The following is a 20,616-nucleotide window of genomic DNA, read 5'->3' on the forward strand; positions in this document are numbered from 1 at the left end:
ATAGAGTGCTTGTATAAGGAGGGGAGGTACTTAGTGATAGAGTGCTTGTAAAGCCTAGAGTTTGGTTCTCAGCTCTGCACTAAAGAAGATACCAGGATTGTCCAGGCCAGTTCACACCTGCAAATCCCTCTTGTGATGAGCTCCCAGGCACGAGCATGCTGATGAGCTCATAGGAAGTTGAACAGTATTTTTTGATGTAATTTCACTGTTAGTGAATTGGTTTTGTTTTTTTTTTTAAGCAAAGCTGTAAGCGATAATGCATGTATGAGTATTTTTATCTTGTTGCCTGTAGGGAATGTTTAATTCTGCATTGGAAGTAGCCAAATTTGAAGGTGCTGTCATTCGAACTGTCAGTGGAATAAGGGGACAGATCAAGAAAGCACTCCGGGCTCCAGAAGGAGCCTTCCGAGCCAGCTTTGAGGACAAGTTGCTAATGAGTGGTAAGGATCCTTTGTTGTGTGTTCAGGACACTGTGTTTCCATTCATGATTAAGTCTAGCTGCTGCTGAATAGAGTGGTTTTCATATTCAGAAGGCCAGGCAGCTCCAGCTCTGTCCAGTTAGATTGTCCTGTACTTAGCTGGCTCACACTCAGATCTTTGTGATATTTAATCATAGTCAATATCACAGTTTAACTGTTAGGTTTTGATACTATTTAACCAGGTAGAGAGGTGTTGGGGTGATTTGGGATGTGCAGGTGTGTATTGCTTGAGATACAAATCTTGTGGAACTTTTCTTCTAGATATTGTTTTCATGCGAACTTGGTACCCTGTCTCCATTCCGGCCTTCTATAATCCAGTAACATCTTTGTTGAAACCAGTGGGTGAGAAAGATACCTGGTCAGGAATGCGGACAACACATCAACTGAGGCTTGCCCATGGAATCAAATTAAAGCCAAACAAGGATTCGTTGTATAAGGTAGAGGTCTTGTGTGTCTGTGTTTCTAGACAGCATCATACAGGTGCTTTACTTGTGATGGTTTTAGTTTTTTACAGTGTTAGAGATTGAACCCTGTGCTTTGCAAAGGTTAAGCAAGTGCTGTACTCTGAAGCAGCCCACCCCCATGTAATGACTGAGTTTTATGACTTGAGTTTTCAAGTATAAAGTCTAGTGCTAAATTCAGTTTGAAGAATTGTATATCTGTTTGCTGTTTGAGGGAAGGAACGTAGAAAAACTGTAGCAATGTTTTTTTCAGAATTAGAAATTAAATTAGAACTTGTTATGTTTGAGGATTATTGACACCATTGGGTGATACATATGGTGGTTGCAGCAGTGAGTGAAGCCGGTGAACATTTCTGCCATTCACCCGTCATGTGCAATAATCTACTCTACAAAAATCCTAACCACAAAAGATTGATGTAAGCTATGGTGTTTGTCTCTTCTCTGGGTGACGTCACACTCAGCCTATATTTCTGCCCTTCCATGTCCTTTGACCTCCATTGCCCTGTTCCCTATTACCACTTTGTTTCCTTTGTAGAAGTGCTTGCTCAGGGCTTTGCCCATTGTCCTGACAGGCTGATTTGGAGAGGGCTTATGGGGACTGGGCACAGGCTTCACACATTGATACAGCGTTGTCAGGTTGAACTGGTTCCCTGCCCCAGTTACTTGTTTTTTATGTGATTTACTGAGAGTTCTTTTTAAATTTTCATTACTAACCCCTTTCACAGGAAGGCAGCTCACAAATATTTTTTCCTACTTGATGCTTGCCTTTGCCTTTTGCTGATTGTTTGGTTTGTAGTACAGAAGCTTTCTACTTTAATGTGATTTCTCTTAGGGTTTTTGGGTTTTTGGTGTGATATCCAAAAAAATCTAGGTACTTTTCTCCTGGAAAACATTTAATGTTTGGTCTAACCTTTAGCCACTGTGAGTTCCTTTAGCTGTCTAACTAAGAGTTTCCTTTTGTACTTTAATGAGCTACTGTTACTGCATGTTTATGGACAAGGCTGCCCTGTGTCCTCTTGCTAGCCCTTTATAGTGAGTTGACCATGTGTGTCTAGAGTCTCTTCTGAGCTCTCCCTTTGATACTGATGATCTGTGTTTCTACTTTCATTCAAATACCAAACTATCTCCATTACAATAGCCTAGTAGCACAAGTTTCTAAAGAATATTTCGTTCATTCTTTGGCAATGCATATACATGTATGTGTATTTATATTATATAAGTGATATAATACATACATATAATTACATATATGAGTATGTACGAATTTTTGTATCTTGTGTATTTGTGTATCTTGTTCCCCGGACCACCTCCAACAAATCTCACTCATACCTTCATGTCCTCTTGTTTATTTTAAAGAAGAGCCTGTTGAATCCGTGTGGGTCTAGGCAATAGTCTGTCTCTTACCGTTGGCTAGACCGCCAGAACACTCACTTTTTATCCCCAAAGCTGTCAGATGCCAGTAGTTCCTCAGAGGCTTTCTTATTAAGAAAGGTTGCTGACCTTAGGGTTGTTTTTTATTAGTTGAGATGACCATGTGGGCTTTTATCTTATATTCTGCTAATGCCACTGTGGTAGTTAGTTTAATTGTCAGCTAGACACAATCTCAGAACCACCTGGGAAGAGAGTCTCTGTGAAGACTTGTTTAGGTCAGGTTGGCCTGCGGGCTTGTCTTGGTTATGCTGATAGAGGCTGCCCACTGTGAGTGCCACCATGCCAGGGCACATTCCTAAAGTGAGTAAGAGTAGAAAAAGCCAGCTGAACACTGTATTCCTTTGCTCTCTGCCTTTGACTGAGTAGTCGATCTTTGAAGTGCCTACTAACCTTGTCATCTCCACAGTAATGGTGAGCCAAATAAACTTTGTTCCATAAGTGGGTCTTTTTTTTTTTTTTTTATATCCCAGTAATAGTAAACAAAACCATCTGTTTGCTTTTCCCTGCATTCTAGGGAATAAATCCTACATGTAGTCGTAGAAATTCTTTTTAGTTTTGGATTCCATTTCATCTGATATTTTTGAGAATTGACATCAGTGTACATCATAGATGTTGTCCTAGGTTTTCACCATACACGTTGTCCTTGGTTTTCTTTTCTTGCTATTGTGAAGAGATGTGCAGTAAACATGAAGACAGGCCCCTCTGTAGCGTGATGGAGATCTCACTGAGTATATGTCCATGAGTAGCTGGGTCATATATATGGAAGACCTTTCTGAGAGAATACCACACTGGTTTCCATAATGGCTGAGCAGTTTAACCTTCCTCTTTGTAAACACGCTCCGTCACTTGTGGTCATTTGTCATCGTGATAATAACATGCTGAAAGGTGATATGGAGTCTCAGAGTAGCTTTAATTTGCATTCCCCGACGATTAAGGATGTTGAACAGTTTTAAAAATAATTTATTAGCCATTGTATTCTTTTGGGAAGTCTGCATTCAGCTTTTCATGTGGGAGGGGTTGTTTCCTTTTTTTTTTTTTTTTTTTTGTCATCTGCCAGATGTATAGCTGGCAAAGATATTCTTCCATGGTAGCCTGTCTTTTCACTTGATTAACAGTTTTCTTTAAATTTCATAAGGTCCCGTTTGTCAGTTACTGGTCATGTTACTTGCCTGTGCCAGTATGTTGAAGATCTACCTGCTGGTTCCCTGTAGCTGCTTCAGAGTTTCAGGGTTTAGGTTAAGAACTTTGCCCGTGCTTCTTGTCTGTAGCACATGCATATATTTAAGTACATATATGTGAGGTGCATGTGTATGTTTACAGTTGTGTTGGTAGTCAGCTACACTTTTATCATTCATATCATCTGCCTTGTAAGTTTTTTTCTTAAACATTATTTTATTATTTAATAAGAATGATGGTTTTCCTTTAATAAGAATGAGGTGTTCTTGGTGTCTGCAGAGGCCAGAAGAGGGCATTGGCTATCCTGGAATTGGAGTTATGGATGCTTGTAGTGTTGGGAACTGAACCTGGGTCTTTGGGAAGAGCAGCAAGTGCTCTTATCAGACGAACCATCTCACCAGCCCCTTTTGTAACAGTTTTGACGTATCTGCTTTTTCTGATGTAAGCAAATGAAAGATAGTGTGGGAGCTGGAGACAGCTGTTAGGGGTGCAGCCGTTAGTACAGTTAGAATGGCTCAGGGGTGGGCTTCACTCATCAGGTCTGTGAGTGGACTCCTGTAAGGAAGGGTATTCGGTAGTGTGAGGCTGTCAGTAGTCAGGGAGGATGATGTAAATGAGACAGGTTTTATTGTTTCCTATTTTTCAGATAGCTTGTTTGTGGAGTAGGCTGTGATAGTAGATCCAGAGCGTGTAAAGAGTACATGCGTGAAAATGGGTTTCGTTAGTTGTGTGTTACTGTGGCATTAGATGTCTTCTATCCCTCACCTCTCACATAGGCTTATTTAAGTGGACTTAACTCCAAACTCTTCTCTGCTAGGTAGCATGTAATATGATCTGATTTTTAAAAAACTCACTTAGCTAGTCCGTGTGCATTAGGTAAAAAGTTATTCCTGCCATTTTGAAATTGCCTTTTAATTTCCCCTTTTTAAAAAACAAAACAAACAAACAAACAAAAAAAACCCATGTTTCTTTCCTTTTCTGGGTACCTGGAATGTTCTAAAGTCAGACAGGTATAGAGTACACTCCAGGTTCCACATGTACTCGGTTTCGGTGTGGTGTACTGAACAGTGTTCTCTGAAGTTATCAGCATGGTCTGTTATTGACTTAACTCACTGCTGTGACCAAATGCTTGAGAAAAACCAGCTTAGGGAGGAAGGCTTGGGTTTTGCTCACAGTTTAAGAAGAGATGGAGTCCATCATAGTAACAAGACCACGAGATGGTTGGTCACATTGCAGACATAGTCAGGAAGCAGAGGGATGGAAAGTGGGACCAAGCTGCTGACCTTTAAGAGCTCTCTCCAGGGACCTGCCTTCTTCAGTAAGGCTCTACCTCCTTTTTGGAGAAGTGGTTTTCTTCTGAGTTCTTTTAACCAAAACTTTGAAAAGATACTGGGTGATGTCTTTAGAGAGAAAATAGAAGCACAAGAGAGTTGTTCTCCACATACTTGGTTCTGACCTCTAGCTTGTCTCCTGCTGAACTGCTGTTTATCAGTAGTTTCTGGAGTGGTTAAATATCTAGGTAATACTATTTCATTTGAACATAGAATTCAGTGTGTAGACTGTGCTTTATGTGCTGATTAAATCTTACTCTGCCTTCCTTCCATCAGAATCAGAGCTAACCTGTTGCTGCCGAGGAAGGGAGATAGAATGAACAGCTAGTTTGTCCTTGTTCCCCTAGAAGTGAACCACCCCAGGTTCCCAAAGATAGGCTAAGTTCTCTGCTGAGATGAACTTTGAATCTGTTCTTACATTCTGTTGGAGACCCATAGCTTCACTGTTTCAAGTAGGCTCAGTTCATTTTTCAGAAGGCTTGTAAATGTAATGTATGACATTGGATGGTGATCGAATCCCTATTTCTAGTCAGTAGATACTAGTGTGACAGAGTTTGTAAAAAACAATCTGTGAGAAGGCTTTTTATAGTTTTAAGTTCATATAGATTGTACTTTAAATATGTCATAATCTGTTTTATTTTTTCCTTTTCAGCCAATCCTGAGACAAAAGAAACATTTTAATTCCCTGCACATTCCCAAAGCCTTGCAGAAGGCTCTGCCATTTAAGAACAAACCCAAGACCCAAGCAAAGGCAGGCAAAGTGCCACGGGACAGGCAGAGACCAGCCGTCATACGCGAACCTCATGAGAGGAAGGTACTGTCCACAGAGACTCACTTGTCTTTGCACTTAGTTATAGTTTAGTTTGCATTTCCACCGTCTTCTGCATCTTCATGGAAAAGCTCAAGGGCCAGGCTTACGCAGGGCATTGAACTGGGAGGTTGGGGGAAGAACCAGAGGCTGTATGGTATCGTTAGTCATATCTCACCTCTATCTGAGTAGGGAGTAACGACCCATCTAGTGGACCACTTAGCTAGTTATGTATGGCTCCATACAGGGTAAATGTAGGTGGTCTTCTCATAAAGGTAAATGCATAAATACCCACATGCAAATTGTGATGAATGTTCACTAAATAATTTCCACTCGAGATTGAATCTATTTGATACCATCAAGCCAGTATAGTAAAGTCCTGACTAGGTGACAAGCAGGCTCAGACTGGCTTGTGCTCACCACTTTTGTCTTGTCAGGTCTTGGCTCTGCTAGATGCTCTGAGCACAATACATAGTCAGAAAATGAAGAAGGCCAAAGAGCAGAGACGCCTGCACAACAAGGAGCATGTGAAGATGAAGCAGAAGGAGGAAGAGGAGAAGCTGAGGCGGCAGAAGGACCTGAGGAAGAAGCTCTTCCGGATCCAGGGTCAGAAGGAAAAACGAAGTCAGAAGTCTAGTCTGAGAGGAGCTGGGGACACCTGAAGTATCTCCAGAATGGGGGGTGTCTTCCAGAGCTGCAGCTGTGACGGCTTCAGTGCCTGTGACAAGTCATGATGAGCCCATGGAGATTCTGGGATGTGTGCTCCAGCCGTGCCGGGTGGAACTGTAGAAAGCCTGCTGGAGGCATCCGCGCTCGTTCACAGCATCCAGTGCGACAGGCTCACGGCTGACAGTGAGACGGGGGTGGGGCTGTGTGACTCAGCTCATTGTTTCCTCCTGTCTTGGTTTATTTTGTGCTATAAAAATATTAAACTATTTTCCCATTAATTCTGGCCTAGTGATTTATTTGGGGATGAATACATGACAGTTTGCTTATAAATAGCTGATAAATCTTATCTTTATGAGGTTCCTAGGGGGAAAAACATTAAATGAAGCTTATGGATTATATTGGTATTGACTGAGTAGAGAGGCCAAGGTGGCAGAAATTACAGACTTGGGTAGGTGAGGCTACCCAGTCAGTTTGGAACCCAGATGATAGCACTAAGAGCCCCAGCATGACAGAGATGGAACTATAGGGTTATTGGCCTTGCAGAGTTTTTCTTTGACCTAATCTTTCTATGCAGTCTTCTATTTTGGAGCTGGAAAATCTAATCTGTGTCATCATTGACTCAGTAAGCCCGAGTTTGCCCCTAGTACAAGGAATTAATTATTCAGTCTATTCATTAGCATGGTTTAAGGTGAGCCTGCCTTCCTCGGGGTTGGTCCTTGGTCCAGGAGATTGATCTGAAACTGTTGAAATGTTAGGTTTCCACCCAGGGAAATTTATAGTGTTAGTCATGGTATCTCGTCCTAATATGTGACATTGGTAAGAAGCCTACCAAATTATTACTCCATCAAAGAAGATTTTTTTAATGCAAGTTCTGTTGAACAAGTGAAAATCCAACCTAATATTAAAACCAGGGTTCCCAAATCAGAGCAACTTTATACACTGAGAATACTTCGAATGAGGGATCTCAGTCTGTCCCTTGTATGGTATGGTAAGTGACTTGAGACTGGGCAACATAAATTCTGGGTAAGCAGACAGGGATTCTAAGCACATTTGGTCTGAAGAAAGCTTGCCCTTGGCTTAACAGATGACATCACTTGTTGCACCCTCCCATTCTGAAGGAGGAAAGCACCCTTGGGGCCTTCATAACTTCATTCCTCACTTAGAGTACTGCCCATGTAATTACAATGAGGCTAGGGTTCTATCTATCTATCGAATATGTATGAATACTAAGGGGGTACCAATGTTCAGATCATAGAAGGCAAATTCTCAGAGGGGCCTATGGCCTTTTATCAGGAACAGTGTACCCTGGAAAAAGAAACAATCGGACGTTTTGTGAACTACTACACACTGACTCTGAATTAGCACTCATTCAAAAGACCCACAGTGTCACTGTAGTCCAGTCAAAGTCAGGGTTCACAAAGGTTAAGTAATCGATGGACTTTTGGCTCTCAGCGAGGAAGCCTGTGTTCTGGTTATTTTCTTAGATCCAGACGTGAAATTAGAATAGACAATAGCTGGGAACCCTCAGAGTTCCACATCGGCTTGTGTTGTTTTTCTTGTAACAGCTCTGGCATTAAGTAGCTTGAAGGATTCCACTCATGGCTGGAGGGTACGGTCCATCACCACAGGGAAGATGGTGGCAGAGCTAAAGACAAATAATTAAATTATTTCCCTACCTTCTAAGACTTCCATGCAAGTGTATGACACTCCACACGCACGCTAAGACTTTTACACAATGGCTGCTACATTCTCAGGTTAAGTAGTGGACCCCTTCCCGCTTTGTTTCTGTGTACCTATTCTTAGACTGGCCACTTGGATACAAGGTCAAATTCCAATGGGGAAAAGACAGTTACCACCTGTCTTAGAGTGTCTGTTGCTGTGAAGAGACACCATGACCATGGCAACTCTTATAAAGGAAAACATTTCATTGGGGCTGGCCTATAATTTCAGAGGTTTAGTCCATTATCATCATGGCAGGAAACATGGCGGTATGCAGTCAGATGTGCTGGAGAAGGAGCAGAAAATTCTACATCTGGGACAGCAGACAGCAGGAAAGAACTGTCCCACTGGGCGTGACTTGAGCATCTGAGACCTCAAAGCCCACGGTCCCCCAGTAACATGCTTCCTCAATAAGGCCACACCTACACTAATAAGGTCAAATCTCCCAATAGCGACACTCCTTATGGACCCATGGCATTTTTACTAAAGCCACCGCAGCACCTTCCTTTGAATAAACCAAGTGTACTTCCGGTTTCGGTGCTGGCTCTCCGGAGCACACTCTCTTGGCCAAGAGTAAAGTTTGCCTTGTCCAGACTTAAGTTGGAATAGTGGACCACTTTCTTTATGACCCTGAACCTATTTCTAAAACCACCCACAGACACAGCTACCAAGCCACAGCCACAGTTTCCCTTGCCTATGTCATCTATAACTCCTTGTCTGTGAGGGTCTGGAGTGATCACCTTTCTGGAACGGGCTGAAGATTTTTTTAGAAACTATTCTCGTTAACATATAATCTGTTCTGATTGAATACATTATAAGAATATACAAAAAGGCTGCATGCCTTGATGTGATAGGGAAGGGGCGGAGCTTCTTCTATGGCAGCCAGAGTCTGCAAAGACCCAGACTGGCTTTTTCTGCCCCCTGCCCTGTCCTTGTCCAACCAAAGCCATCAGGTGCCATGCTAGTTACCTTCCTCAGTGTATCTTACTTTGGGGTTTATGCCTAGCATTTAGCCACTTTTTACTGTAACCACGTTTACACGTTTTTACTGTAACAGTGTTGATATTCTTGGAAAGGAGCGTTGTTTGTTTATCTAACAGTTTGTGGTCCACCATCCAGGGAAGTCCAGGCAGGGCAGAAACTCAAGGCAGGAATCTGGGAACAGGAACTGTTGCCATGGAGGAGTGCTGCTTACACAATGGCTTGCCCAGTCTGCTTTCTCATACACAGGGCGAGCCTTCCCACACCCATCCTTAGTAAAGAAAGACTTGCCTTCAGACCAAGCTGATAGAGGCATTTCCTCTGTTGGGGTTCTCTCTTCTCAGATACCTTGTGCTAAGTTGACATGAAACTAGTCAGCACAGTGAGACTTCCTATAGGAAGTGAGGCTTTTGCCCCCAGAACTCAATCTAAGCTCTTACCATCTTCCAGGAGCATCTGGACAGCTGCTCCTCCCTTCCTCTCCACCCCTAGCCCCGTCTCTTTGTTCTGTGCTGCACTTGCGCAGCAACAGTTTAAGAGTCACCTCTACTTGGGAGTTCTGTGTCCCGGACCTGGCTCCTGAGTCTGTTCGTCCCCAGAGGTACTGATTCCATCTCTTCTAACGTTATTTACATCTGTTAGCTGAAAGATCACAAGACCGGAAGGCTGACCTATGTAGGGTACTCTCTGAGGCTCTGCTGCGGTGACTGAGAGCCAAGCTGGTGGCTGTTTCCTTGGGTTGTCTTTCTAGGCCCGGAGCTGGCCCAGGGTCCTCTATGCAGACCATGCAGGGCAGCGGATGCTAGGCATGCATACAGAGGAGCCTCGGTTTCCCGATCTATATAATAAGCAGAACCAGGGATATGCCGTGGCTCTGAGGTCTGCCTTTGGGACCGGAAACAGCATCGATTCCCCATGTGAGCCACTGTACCTCCACCGGGTGAGAGTGAAGGGAAGAAGTGAAGTGTGTGTACTTGCATGTGAGCACCTGCAAGCATGCGCATCAGAACGCACTCAGGGAGTGTACACATTGTATGCGTACAGCTCTAAACAAACACACACGAGCTCACACCTGGTTAGTACATTCAGAGGACTTTCTTTCCCTCTAGGAAATTCCTAGGGAATTAAGGGATGTGAGTCCCTTTCCCCGCACCTCCGTGTGAGATTATCAGCAGCTGCAGTGGTCAGAGAGAGGCTGCATGATGCTCTGTGGCACAGTCTAAGGAACCCCCATCAGGGTCTCTTCATTGGGAGTTACAGCAGCGGCCACGAGATGGCGGCATAGGGCAAGCGCTGCAAGAGGAAGGCCAGCCAGCCTAATGGGGGCTTCAGTGCCAGACGCCCCCTCAAACTGAAGGCTGATGGTTGCGGCCAGCCCCGGATGCTGACCCAGGCATACAATGAACACTGACCACAAGAATAATCGCTAGACAGAACACTTAGGATTATTTTGTGCTTATATTCCCAGGGCTGACTGCAGAACGTGAGTTTACTCATTTTATCTGGAACTTTGCATGTTTGTTTGTTGTTTAAGAAAGAAAGAAAAAAAAATGTATCATTTAAAACATCCAGTATTGAGCTGAAAGTACAAAAGAGTTTAATTTTGCCAGTCAGTAGCTATGTGACTTTGGATATATCTTTGAAAAAAAAAAAGTGTGTGTGTGTGTGTGTGTGTTTATGTGGTATAATCAATTTTTAGAATACATGTGGATACATGGGTGTAATGTGCACCTACACCTATGGGAATGCGTGTGTGTTTGTATCTCTCTGCACATGTGTGCACATGAGTATGACTGTCCTGGTTAGTTATACCAACCTTACATAAGCTGGAGGCATTTGGGAAGAGGGACACTCAATTGAGAAAATGCCCCCGTAAGATCTGCCTGTAGTCAAGACTGTGGGCATTTTCTTGATTAACAGTTGATGTGGGTTGGCCAAGCTCGCTGGGGGCAGCTTTGCTCCTGAGGTTGGTCCTGTGTGACTTAAGAAAGCAGGCTGAGACAGCCACGAGGAGGAAGCCGGTAAGCAGTGTCTCTCCATGGCTTCTGCTTCAGCTCCTTCCCTGGCTTCTATGATGAACTCAGATGTGGAAGTGTGAAAAAATAAACACTTTCTTCCCCAAGTTGCTTTTGGTCATGGTGTTTCACCACAGAACAAAATTCTCTTAAGTTGTGTGTTTGCAGTGTAGGTTAATGCTGTAAGGGAGGGAGGGAGGGAGGAGAGGGAAGGTTGAAGAGTTGAGAAGAAATACGCTGAAGTTGATAGAAGACGTACATTTGTTGCCAAGGTCAGAAGCCACTCCATAGATAAATCTTAAGGGTCATTTTTGTTGGTGTAAGATGGGGGAATCCATTTACAGTAAGAACAGAGGGCTATCTGCTGGGGGCTGGATATGTCACCCAGTTTCATCCCACGCTTTGCGGGACAGAGAAGAAAGCACAGCTAAGATGAAGAAAGTGGGCAAAACAGGAATCAGAGGCACAGACAAAGGCTCAGGCACAGAGAGGGCAGCTAGGTATCTGGATGGAGGTCCTTCCTTTGGGAAGAGGCCATTGCAGGATTTTGCCCTGGAATGAGGGCAGGATGGATGGGGACAGGTCAGACACATGGCCATGTTCGACCTAAGGTATCCTTCAGACAGGAAGGATACCTGGTTTTCAGCCACCACTGAAGAGACATACAGTCACTTCTCTGTGCTGTGCCTTAAAAGAAACTCCAGGAAGATTAAAATTTTAAGCAAAATAAATACATAAATAAATAAAGATCATAGCTCAGCGGAACAGCACTTGCTTGGCCTATGTCAGGCCCTGGATTCAATCCTTACTGCATTTTTTTTAAGGTAGCTAATTTGGATCAGTCACAGGAAGCTGGGGAAGGGAAGTGTACACAGAAGGTCACCCTGCTGCTGACTTGGGGTCTGAGGACCCAGGAGAACATGCGGGCCTAGGGGACGGCATCCTAATCCCTGTTCCAGGGAGGCTGAGGTGAGTTCCTGAACCAGGAAAGGGAATGCTCAGGTGAGACAGCGACTGGAAGCCAGACCCGGACAGTGTCACTCACCACATTGGTTTATTTCACCACAAGGGAAATATGCCCAGACCTTCAAGGCAACAAGAAGCTGCCATCTGGTGAAGGATTCCAGAGATCCCAGGAGGCAGAAAACCCCAGTGGGGCATGGCATGAAACAGCAGAGATAAAGGGGTCCCAGCTCAGGCCTAGCTGAGGAAGTCTGCCCGGCCCACAGCAAGCTGAACTCACGAGCAGTAGAGAGTAACTAATCTGCGGGATCTGCGTTTGTCCTGGTATTGGCTTCTTTTTACAGTCGGAACCTAGGAATTTACATAGGTTCCTGGGAACTTTCAGGAAAAATAAAAGTGTTCTTAGAGAAGAAACTTAGAAACATTAGCACAGGATAAACCTTGGGTTTATCACGTGGACTTTTGTGGAATGAGTGAATAGCAGCTGTGTCTCAAATATTCAGGGACCACAAAGGGAAAATGGAGATTGGAGACTCCTTCCTGTGTAAGAAAGCTTCGGCAGCTCCCCTCATCTGTTGCAGCTTCTCCCTCCCTCCCTCCCTCCCTCCCTCCCTCCCTCTCTCTCTCTCTCTCTCTCTCTCTCTCTTTCTTTCTTTCTTTCTTTCACCAGGCAAGGTATGATTTACTTGCCCTTTGTTTTGAATTCCAGTGCATTCCTCTTGTGTCACAGATAAAGGAACTGAGGGAAGAAGCTAAGTGGGTGGCCCATGGTTCTCCCAGCCTTTCTTCTGTTGGGTGGGGGCACCGATGGACTGAGACTTAGACAAGATACTAGATCAGTGCTTCTCAACCTTCCTAATGCGGCAACCCTTTAAATACAGTTCCTCATGTTGTGGTGACCCACAACCATAAAATGATTTTCATTGTTACTTCATAACTGTAATGTTGCTACTGCTATGAATTGTAACGTAAATATCCGATATGCGGGATATCTGATATGTGGCTCCTATGACGGTTACGACCCACACGTTGAGAACCCCTGTGCTAGCGGGTGTTCTTTCTAAATATGGCGACTGTTGCTGTGCAGAGGCTGTTGCGGGTAGACCCAGATCCTGCCTTTTGCAGCCATGTGGCTTCTCAAGGTTCACCCTGACCTGGACAGGAGGACCTATGACATGATCACTGGGGAGCTGGCTTATCAGATCTCTTCAGAAGCCCTCGGGAATGGAAGGTCCTGAGTCATCAAACCAGTGCTGCCTCCTGGCTTGTACACCCCTTCAGCCCGGGTGAGGCAGTAAGACTTCTGCTTTTCTGCCTTGGGTCCCTGGACAGATTGTCCCTCTTGCTGCATCTGGGCCTGGTGGTCCCGGTTCTGCCATGTGTGAGCAGCAGCTTTTCCAGAAGCCACCGTCTCCAGGGCGATTTGATTAGGTCCTGGTGGTGTGACCTTGTTAATGCAATCAGGAAGTTTTCTCAAGACTTCAGCTGCCTTGCTGGCAGCCTGGCCGGCTCCCAGGGCGTGCATGCTTCTCTATGCTCACAGCTTTTCTCTAGACAGGAAGGGCTCAGTGCCTCCAGAGACCAGCTGGATACAAGCCTGGAAGAGTCCAGGTTGCCTCCACCAGCCGTGCTTGTCCGTCCACCTCTCTTCTTTGACTCTGGTTTTATTCGGGATGATTGAGTTTCATTAGTTTAGGAAAGAACACTGAACAACGAGAATCAGTACTTTGGAGAATTCTCCAGAAAATGGTCCTTTTCTATTAAGGTTAGGTCCTTAATGGAACATTTTAAGAGAAGAAACTTGGGAAGTGTCCAGAAAATCTCTCCATTAGGGTAATGAGTTGTAAACAGACTCTGAGGGTTGTCTTAATTCCCAGGATTTCTTCCTAAGACTGTCCAGGGCATCCTGGATAGGCCTCTAAAGCAGGTGGGAGCTGATGGAGGAGGCAGGAGCATTCCAGGGGATGAATGAAGGGCACCTGCTTCTCAAGCTTCCTGACCCATGACCCAGTCAGCTCCAGACTGACATTGGAAGTGACAGCTTCATTTGCAGCATCAAGCAGAGGGACAGATGGACAGACAGTACAGCAGGGCAAAGGGGTGGTGCTGCCAGCTGCCAGTGAGTGAATCTAAGTTTTCCCAGCAAGGATGATGGAAGTTGGGCCATAAAGGAGCAGAAGCATCTCCTTCAGGCAGGGCATGAGAGGGCAGAACAGAGAGGCACTGGTGATACCATAGAACACACACAGCCCTCTTGGAGACAGAAGATAGTTCTTTCATCTACATCCTAGTGGATAGTGTGGATATGATACCATCTGGTCACAGTGTTCCTCTCTCTAGTGGGGCTGGTCAGTAAAGCCTGGTCTCTTTACTCCCTGTACCAACTGGATGCTTCCCTCTGGGTTCCTATGAGCACAGCAAAGACAAAGGGGTTGCCCATTGATGTCTCCTGGTCCCTGCAGGCTTTCTTGGGACCTGTGCCCACTGCCTTCAGCAGAATTTCATCTTATGGTCCTGGACTCTGACCATACAGATTGGCTACTGCTCACATGATGGACAACTTGGCAGAGGACTTTAGAAACCCCAAAGCACTTAGGTAATGGTAAACAGTGTGTGTGTGTGTGTGTGTGTGTGTGTGTGTGTGTGTGTGTGTGGTGTGTGTGTGGTGTGGTGTGTGTGTGTGGTGTGTGTGTGTGGTGTGTGTGTGTGTGTGTGTGGTGTGGTGTGTTTGTGTGTGTGTGGTGTGTGTGGTATGGTGTGTGTGTGGTGTGTGGTGTGTGTGGTGTGGTGTGTTTGTGTGTGTGTGGTGTGTGTGTGTGTGGTGTGTGTGTGGTGTGTGTGTGTGGTGTGTGTGTGTGGTGTGTGTGTGTGGTGTGTGTGCGTGCAGGATTATTATAAAATGCGGTCCATAGTGCCACTAGATTCTATCAACATAATCTCCTTACAGTCTCTTTGAAGTCTCAATTCTTGGGCTTTTCTGTAGAATATTTTGGGGACACCAGGCCTGAGAGAAAGAATAGGACACTCACTTTCCCCAGGGTTAAGATGGAACCCAGGCAATTAAATGTCCACCTCTGTGTCTTTCATATCCAGGTTCTTACTTATCACTGGGCCCCTAGGTTGATCTTGTCTCTTAAGTTCAGTCACCCCTGGGAAACTGGAGGATAATTTAGCTCCAGGAGTCAGTTACCCACCCTAGGTGACCTGTCCCAGATGACTTGTCCCAGGAGACACAGAAAGCATGGATCCTGCTGGTGTAGCTATGCTGTAAGGAGAAACGGGTGTTGGTGAAGGACAGCGTGGTCACCTTTGAGATCTGTATTCCAGCCATGCCTCTGGCTGATGGCTCACAAGGGAGTGACTGGTGACTCTCCTCCTTCTTGTCACCTGCCAGTTGTGTCTCAGCGCAGAACTGGGACTTATGAGCAGGCAGCAGACATCACCACCCCCTCTTAGCCAGGGAAGGAGAGCTGCTAACTGTTAGTTTCTTGCCACATTCCTTCCTCCTGTGTTCCAGCACGGGATGAAGGCTAACTCTAGGCTGGGGAGCCAACAGTCGAGACTGTGACAGTGATACATTTCTGACTGAAACTCAAGCTAAAGTTAGCTACTAAGTGATAAAATGTGTCAGGGAACCAGGACCTATCATGGTGTTTTGATGAGGTCAGGACAGAACAAAGTCACATAAAAAATGTATCTTCAGGGTCTTTCTAAGAGCCACCCATGGCACTACTTCTTGGTAGGGTAGGTAACATCAGCTTTTGCAACAACTAATGATGGGTCTGGTTGTGGGTTTCCTTTGGCCCCCAGGAAATCCAGCATCATTTTAGGCTGACACCAGATTTGTTTCATTTGGCTGTTGCTCTGGTAGAGCGTCTGCTTTCTCTCGGCTTTTCACTGAAGGGGACTTTTGTTCAGATTTTGTACATCATGATTGGCAATTGCAGGCCATCCTTTCTGGAAGGAGATTGGACATAAAGAATGAGTAAACATGGCTGTTGAGATGTCTCAGTGGTAATGTCCCTTAGCACCAAGGGACCCCTGGCATTCACATAGGAGTTGGAAATAACCAACTTCTGTAAGGTGTCCTTTAACTTTCATGTGTGCACCATGGGATATGCATGCACATGTGTGTGCATGTGTGCCTGCACACACACAAACCAATATAAATAAAGCAGAAGATAGATTTTAACACTCTGAGGAAGCAATGGTAGGTGGAGGTGTTTCTGCAGAGATGTGGGTCATGGTAATTCTGAATGAAGAGGAGCAACCATGTTTCTCATGCACAGGTGACCAGGGAGCCATGCCAGGAAGGGCATACTCACAATGTCATCTTGCTACCCCTACGCAGAATGGGAGGCCACCTTTGGTACTGTCAGGCCAGGATGGAACTGGTCTTTGGGGAAAGCCCCAGGCATCTGTGGCAGTATCTGGATGTTGCACTGTGCTTAGTTCTCATATAGACATAGAGCTTGGGGCACCAGGATCATGCAGTGCTGAGGTCAGCAGCCTGTACCTCCTGGTCGAACCAAATGACTATCTCAACCATGGCTGGGAGGAGCAGGAGAACTTTGTCCAGCAGGGGGCGTTGTACAGCTGCAGAATCCACAAAGGGGTGGGATTGAGTGCATGGCCAGAAGACTTCAGTCACCAATGAAGACCCCTTTGGCTCCCCAAAACATCTCCCCTACAGTGTCCTTCACCCTTTATGCTGTCCCCATTGGCTTATTTGCCTCTGTCACAGTCCCTCCGATGTTGTACCTGTTCTGTCATCTATACCAATCTCCTGCCAGCTATTGCAGGTAGTCATTTGGTTCCTACCACACAGCAGTATCTGCCAGATGTCCTAAGCAGGAGTCTGGCAGGTGTAGGATTGCTGTGCGCCTGGTCCACAGATCCACCATAGGTGGTTGTGACTCATTGGCACATGGTTGGATCTCACCCAGATTTCTGCAAAGCCGTCTGGAATTCCCTAGATATCCCATTAGGAGTGTCTTGGGTAGGCAGAGACTAGAGGTACCCTGTTTCTAGTCCTGGCACTGCAGAGCCTGGCATACCCGAGGAAGGTAAACAGCTCTCCCTCCTTGTCTGCAGCCCAATGTGAGCACAAGTCACCATCTCGAGTGTACCTGCATTTGTTTCATTTAAATGTCCCTCCCACTCAGCCCCAGATCACTGCCACCAGCCTGTCTTCCTTCCTTCCTTCCCCGTGGCTAAGCGAGGGGGTGGGTGCCAAGTGCTTTGCAATAAAGCACTTTCACTTCATCATCTTGAAAAAAAATCCTTAGTAGAAGCAATTGGAAAAATTTACTGGCTTGTCAGAAGAGCCATTGCTCATCAGACAAGAGAGAGGAAAAGCAAAGGTCATCAATTCATGGGCAGTGTCTCAGGAAGAGATTAAATCATTTAGAGACATGTCCTTAAGAAATCATTGAGGCCTGGAGCTGCCGTCTTCCTCAGCCTTGCCGTGGACTCTGGGCTCCAAATGAAAAGTGAAATGGATACAGACGGCCATTGCCTAAGACTCTCCATTCTGTTTAACAGTCTGGATGTGGTGTGTGTGTGTGTGTGTGTGTGTGTGTGTGTGTGTGTGTATGTGTGTATGTGTGTGTGTGTATGTGTGTGTGTATGTGTGTGTATGTGTGTGTATGTGTATGAGTGTGTATGTGTATAAGTGTGTATGTGTGTGTGTATGAGTGTGTATGTGTGATAGACACCCGTGTGCCTTCATGTAAGTACTGGTGTGATTGGTTATGTAAACTAACCCTCACTGACTAGCTGTGAGGGCATTTAGCTTTTTACATTCCTGTTATGTTCTGAATCGGCACACCTCGTTCAGATAAAGAAGGGTATACACACATATACACCCTCCACTCCAGGTTTCCAGCAGACATGGGAGAGTCCCCAGAGATATGTTATCTGTCTCAGGGCTGAGTACACCCAGCATGGTGCTGTCCTCATTCATGTCAGAAGGCAACGGAGCTATACAGTGTGCTGCTGAACATGACTGTCCCCGGAGAGTCGGCGGCCAGGGGCTGGCAACCTTGAAGCTACTGATCCTGGGTTAAAAATCCCATTTCCTCTCTTAATAGTTGAGTTTTATCTTCCTCTGCCTGTCCACTCAGGGTCCTGTGACCCAGGAATACGTGGTACTGTGCCTGGTGGCCAGGTCCAAGGGTAAAGTCCTCTTGGTCCTTAATAGACTGGATATGGAGGTGGCCAGTCCCAGCAGCTAACCTGGTCAATGCAGGCGAGACCAAGCATGAAGTCTAATAACAAGGCGACTGACTGCCCCATCTGTACTGGATCGAGAGACACTTGGGTTCACCAGTATTTTGAATGTGTCTGTGAGGGGTTCCAGCAAGGCCCCCACAATCTATTCGGGGGCCTCCCTAGAAAAGAAGGGCAGAGGAAAGGGAATTCTCTCCCATCCTGCCTATTTGGGCCTCAGCATGGTTCTTCTGCAAAGAGATTGAGATTTATGACAGCCATCCTGGCGCTGAACCCGTACTGCCCACTGTCACAGGTCTACAGCTTGCAGACTATCAGCTCTGGGGCTTTTCTGCCTCTACCACTACGTGAGAAATTCCCATAATACAAACTTTAATGCCCGCCCACATCTCCTATTGGCTCTGTTCCTCTGGGGAACTCTGACTAGCACAGCTGTGCCTATGGGAAACGCTGTCCAGCTTGTGAGAAAGCAAAACGGAAGAAGGTCTTGATGTCTTTGGACTGGAATAAGAAATCTGTGGGTGCACTCATCCTTCTTTGTCCTACGAATGCTGCCTGCCAAGTTTAGTGCGGGCCAGCCTATGTTGGTCTTCCTGGGTACATGTTCTTGGGGAGGCAGGTAGTCATGGCAGGCAGATGTGAACATAAAGAGGTTAACAGGGCTAAAGGCTTGGGGGCTGAGGATGGCCACCTCTTATCTGGGTTGCCTGGGCAAGACACTGGCCATATTGACTCCACCAACCTCACCTCTCTTGGCTCGGCAAGTCCACAGAACAAAAGAGTTCTACAGAGGTACAGTCCCTGCTGGAAGGGGATTGCATCTGGATAAAACTGAAATACACAGGTCCCAGGCTTACAGGCACAAGGATCAATATGTTCAGTGAGCTGGACAGACACCGCATCTCAGGTTTGTTTTTATCTTCTATGGGGCCATGAAAGCCAGGGTGGCCACCCCGGCTCATTGCAGGGTTTGGGCTCTTGCCCAGGGACTCTAAGGGCCACAGTATAATCTGCTCCTGGCTGCTCTACTTGAGCGCCTCCCCTCCTCTCCACATGAGAACACCATCTTCTCTCTGATGGGTCTGTCTTCTCTTTCTGCATCTTGTATGTGTAGCACCTTGGTGGACTGGCTGGCCTGGCCTGGTGAGCCAGCCAGTCATGGCCTCAGCCAGTGAGTCTGACCGTATCCTGCAGTCACCTGGGTGGCACTGTGTGGGCTTCTTGCCCAAAGAACTCATGGTCAGCTCTGACTTCCCATGAGGCTCACAGCCCACCCAAGCCTTCCTTTGTTCTCCAAACTGACACTGGTTGTCGAAGGCAGTCCCTTCCAATGGAATCTGCATGTGGGCTGCTGGTGGCTGAAGGGCTGGCTACCGGGTCTACAGTTATGGTATGTGCTTATGTCCTGTGGAAGTGACAGGCTCTTGTTCTGACTGTAACTTCCATTCAAACTTGTCATCAGCATGGCTAAGGGAAGGCCAGGGGACAAGTTCCCTTGGATGGACAACTTGGATTGATCATGTACATAGATGACAGCTCTCCCTCATACCTGCGGTGGCCTTAGCTCCCCTCCTGGAGCGAGTCACCAAGTGCTGTGTGTCCCCTAGAGAAGCAGGTGGCCTGTCATCTTCTGTGTGTGCATCATACATGATTCATACAGGCTGCCTGGACCCCTCTGAGTCAGACACCCATCATGCTCAGGGACTCAGCACAGCTTCACAGCTTCATGGCTTCTCTCCTGTCTGTACTACTCCCTTGGGTCTTTGTGTGGGTAGACATTGGTCTCTCTCTGGGCTTCCTTTTCATGATTCCCCTGGACCAAGAGAGAAATTGTATGTGGTTAGAAACACAGAAAGTACACCTTTCATGCTTACTAGAAATCTGAATGCATGTTTTCTGCAATATAAGAACCAACTTGACAAGGGACACAGCGATCAGCTGGACAGGAGACACAACCATCAACTCCATAGTCCCTCCTACAGTAGGAGCCAAGCTTACTGCAGTGGTGAGCAGGTGGTGACAGTAAGCATAGAAAGTACACAGAGCATGTTGGGAAGGCTCAACAGGCTCTTTAAGTGAGATTTGGAATGAGTGGACCATCTCAGAGCAAAACGGACTACTCATGCTGGGAAGGCAACAACATACATTGACCAAGGACACAGGGATACAACTTGCCCCTCTATTGGGACTACTCTTGTTTTAGTGTTGAAAGTCCCATGGTTAACCCTGGACTTCATGGATGGTTGGTTCCCTGTGTGGACAATGGGATATAGCATAAGAAGGGAAGCCATGAGTATGGGCGGTGCTCAGATGGTTACACGCATGCTCATACACCTGATGGTTTGGACCAAC

At 46.0% G+C, this 20,616-nt stretch overlaps 1 protein-coding gene across 1 annotated transcript in view; it reads left to right on the forward strand.

The window, feature by feature from the left end:
- Positions 1–6,633, forward strand: part of Bms1 (BMS1 ribosome biogenesis factor) — a 33,545-nt gene extending 26,912 nt beyond the window's left edge. The window contains exons 20-23 of the mRNA XM_028753576.1: positions 293–440; positions 741–916; positions 5,531–5,692; positions 6,124–6,633. Coding sequence (XP_028609409.1) covers positions 293–440; positions 741–916; positions 5,531–5,692; positions 6,124–6,348 — 711 coding nt within the window. The 3' untranslated portion in view covers positions 6,349–6,633. The remainder of the gene's footprint in view (positions 1–292; positions 441–740; positions 917–5,530; positions 5,693–6,123) is intronic.
- The last annotated feature ends 13,983 nt before the right edge of the window (positions 6,634–20,616 follow it).

Source organism: Grammomys surdaster, unplaced genomic scaffold (assembly GCF_004785775.1).
Source record: "Grammomys surdaster isolate TR1022 unplaced genomic scaffold, NIH_TR_1.0 125950, whole genome shotgun sequence".
Lineage (NCBI taxonomy): Eukaryota > Metazoa > Chordata > Mammalia > Rodentia > Muridae > Grammomys > Grammomys surdaster.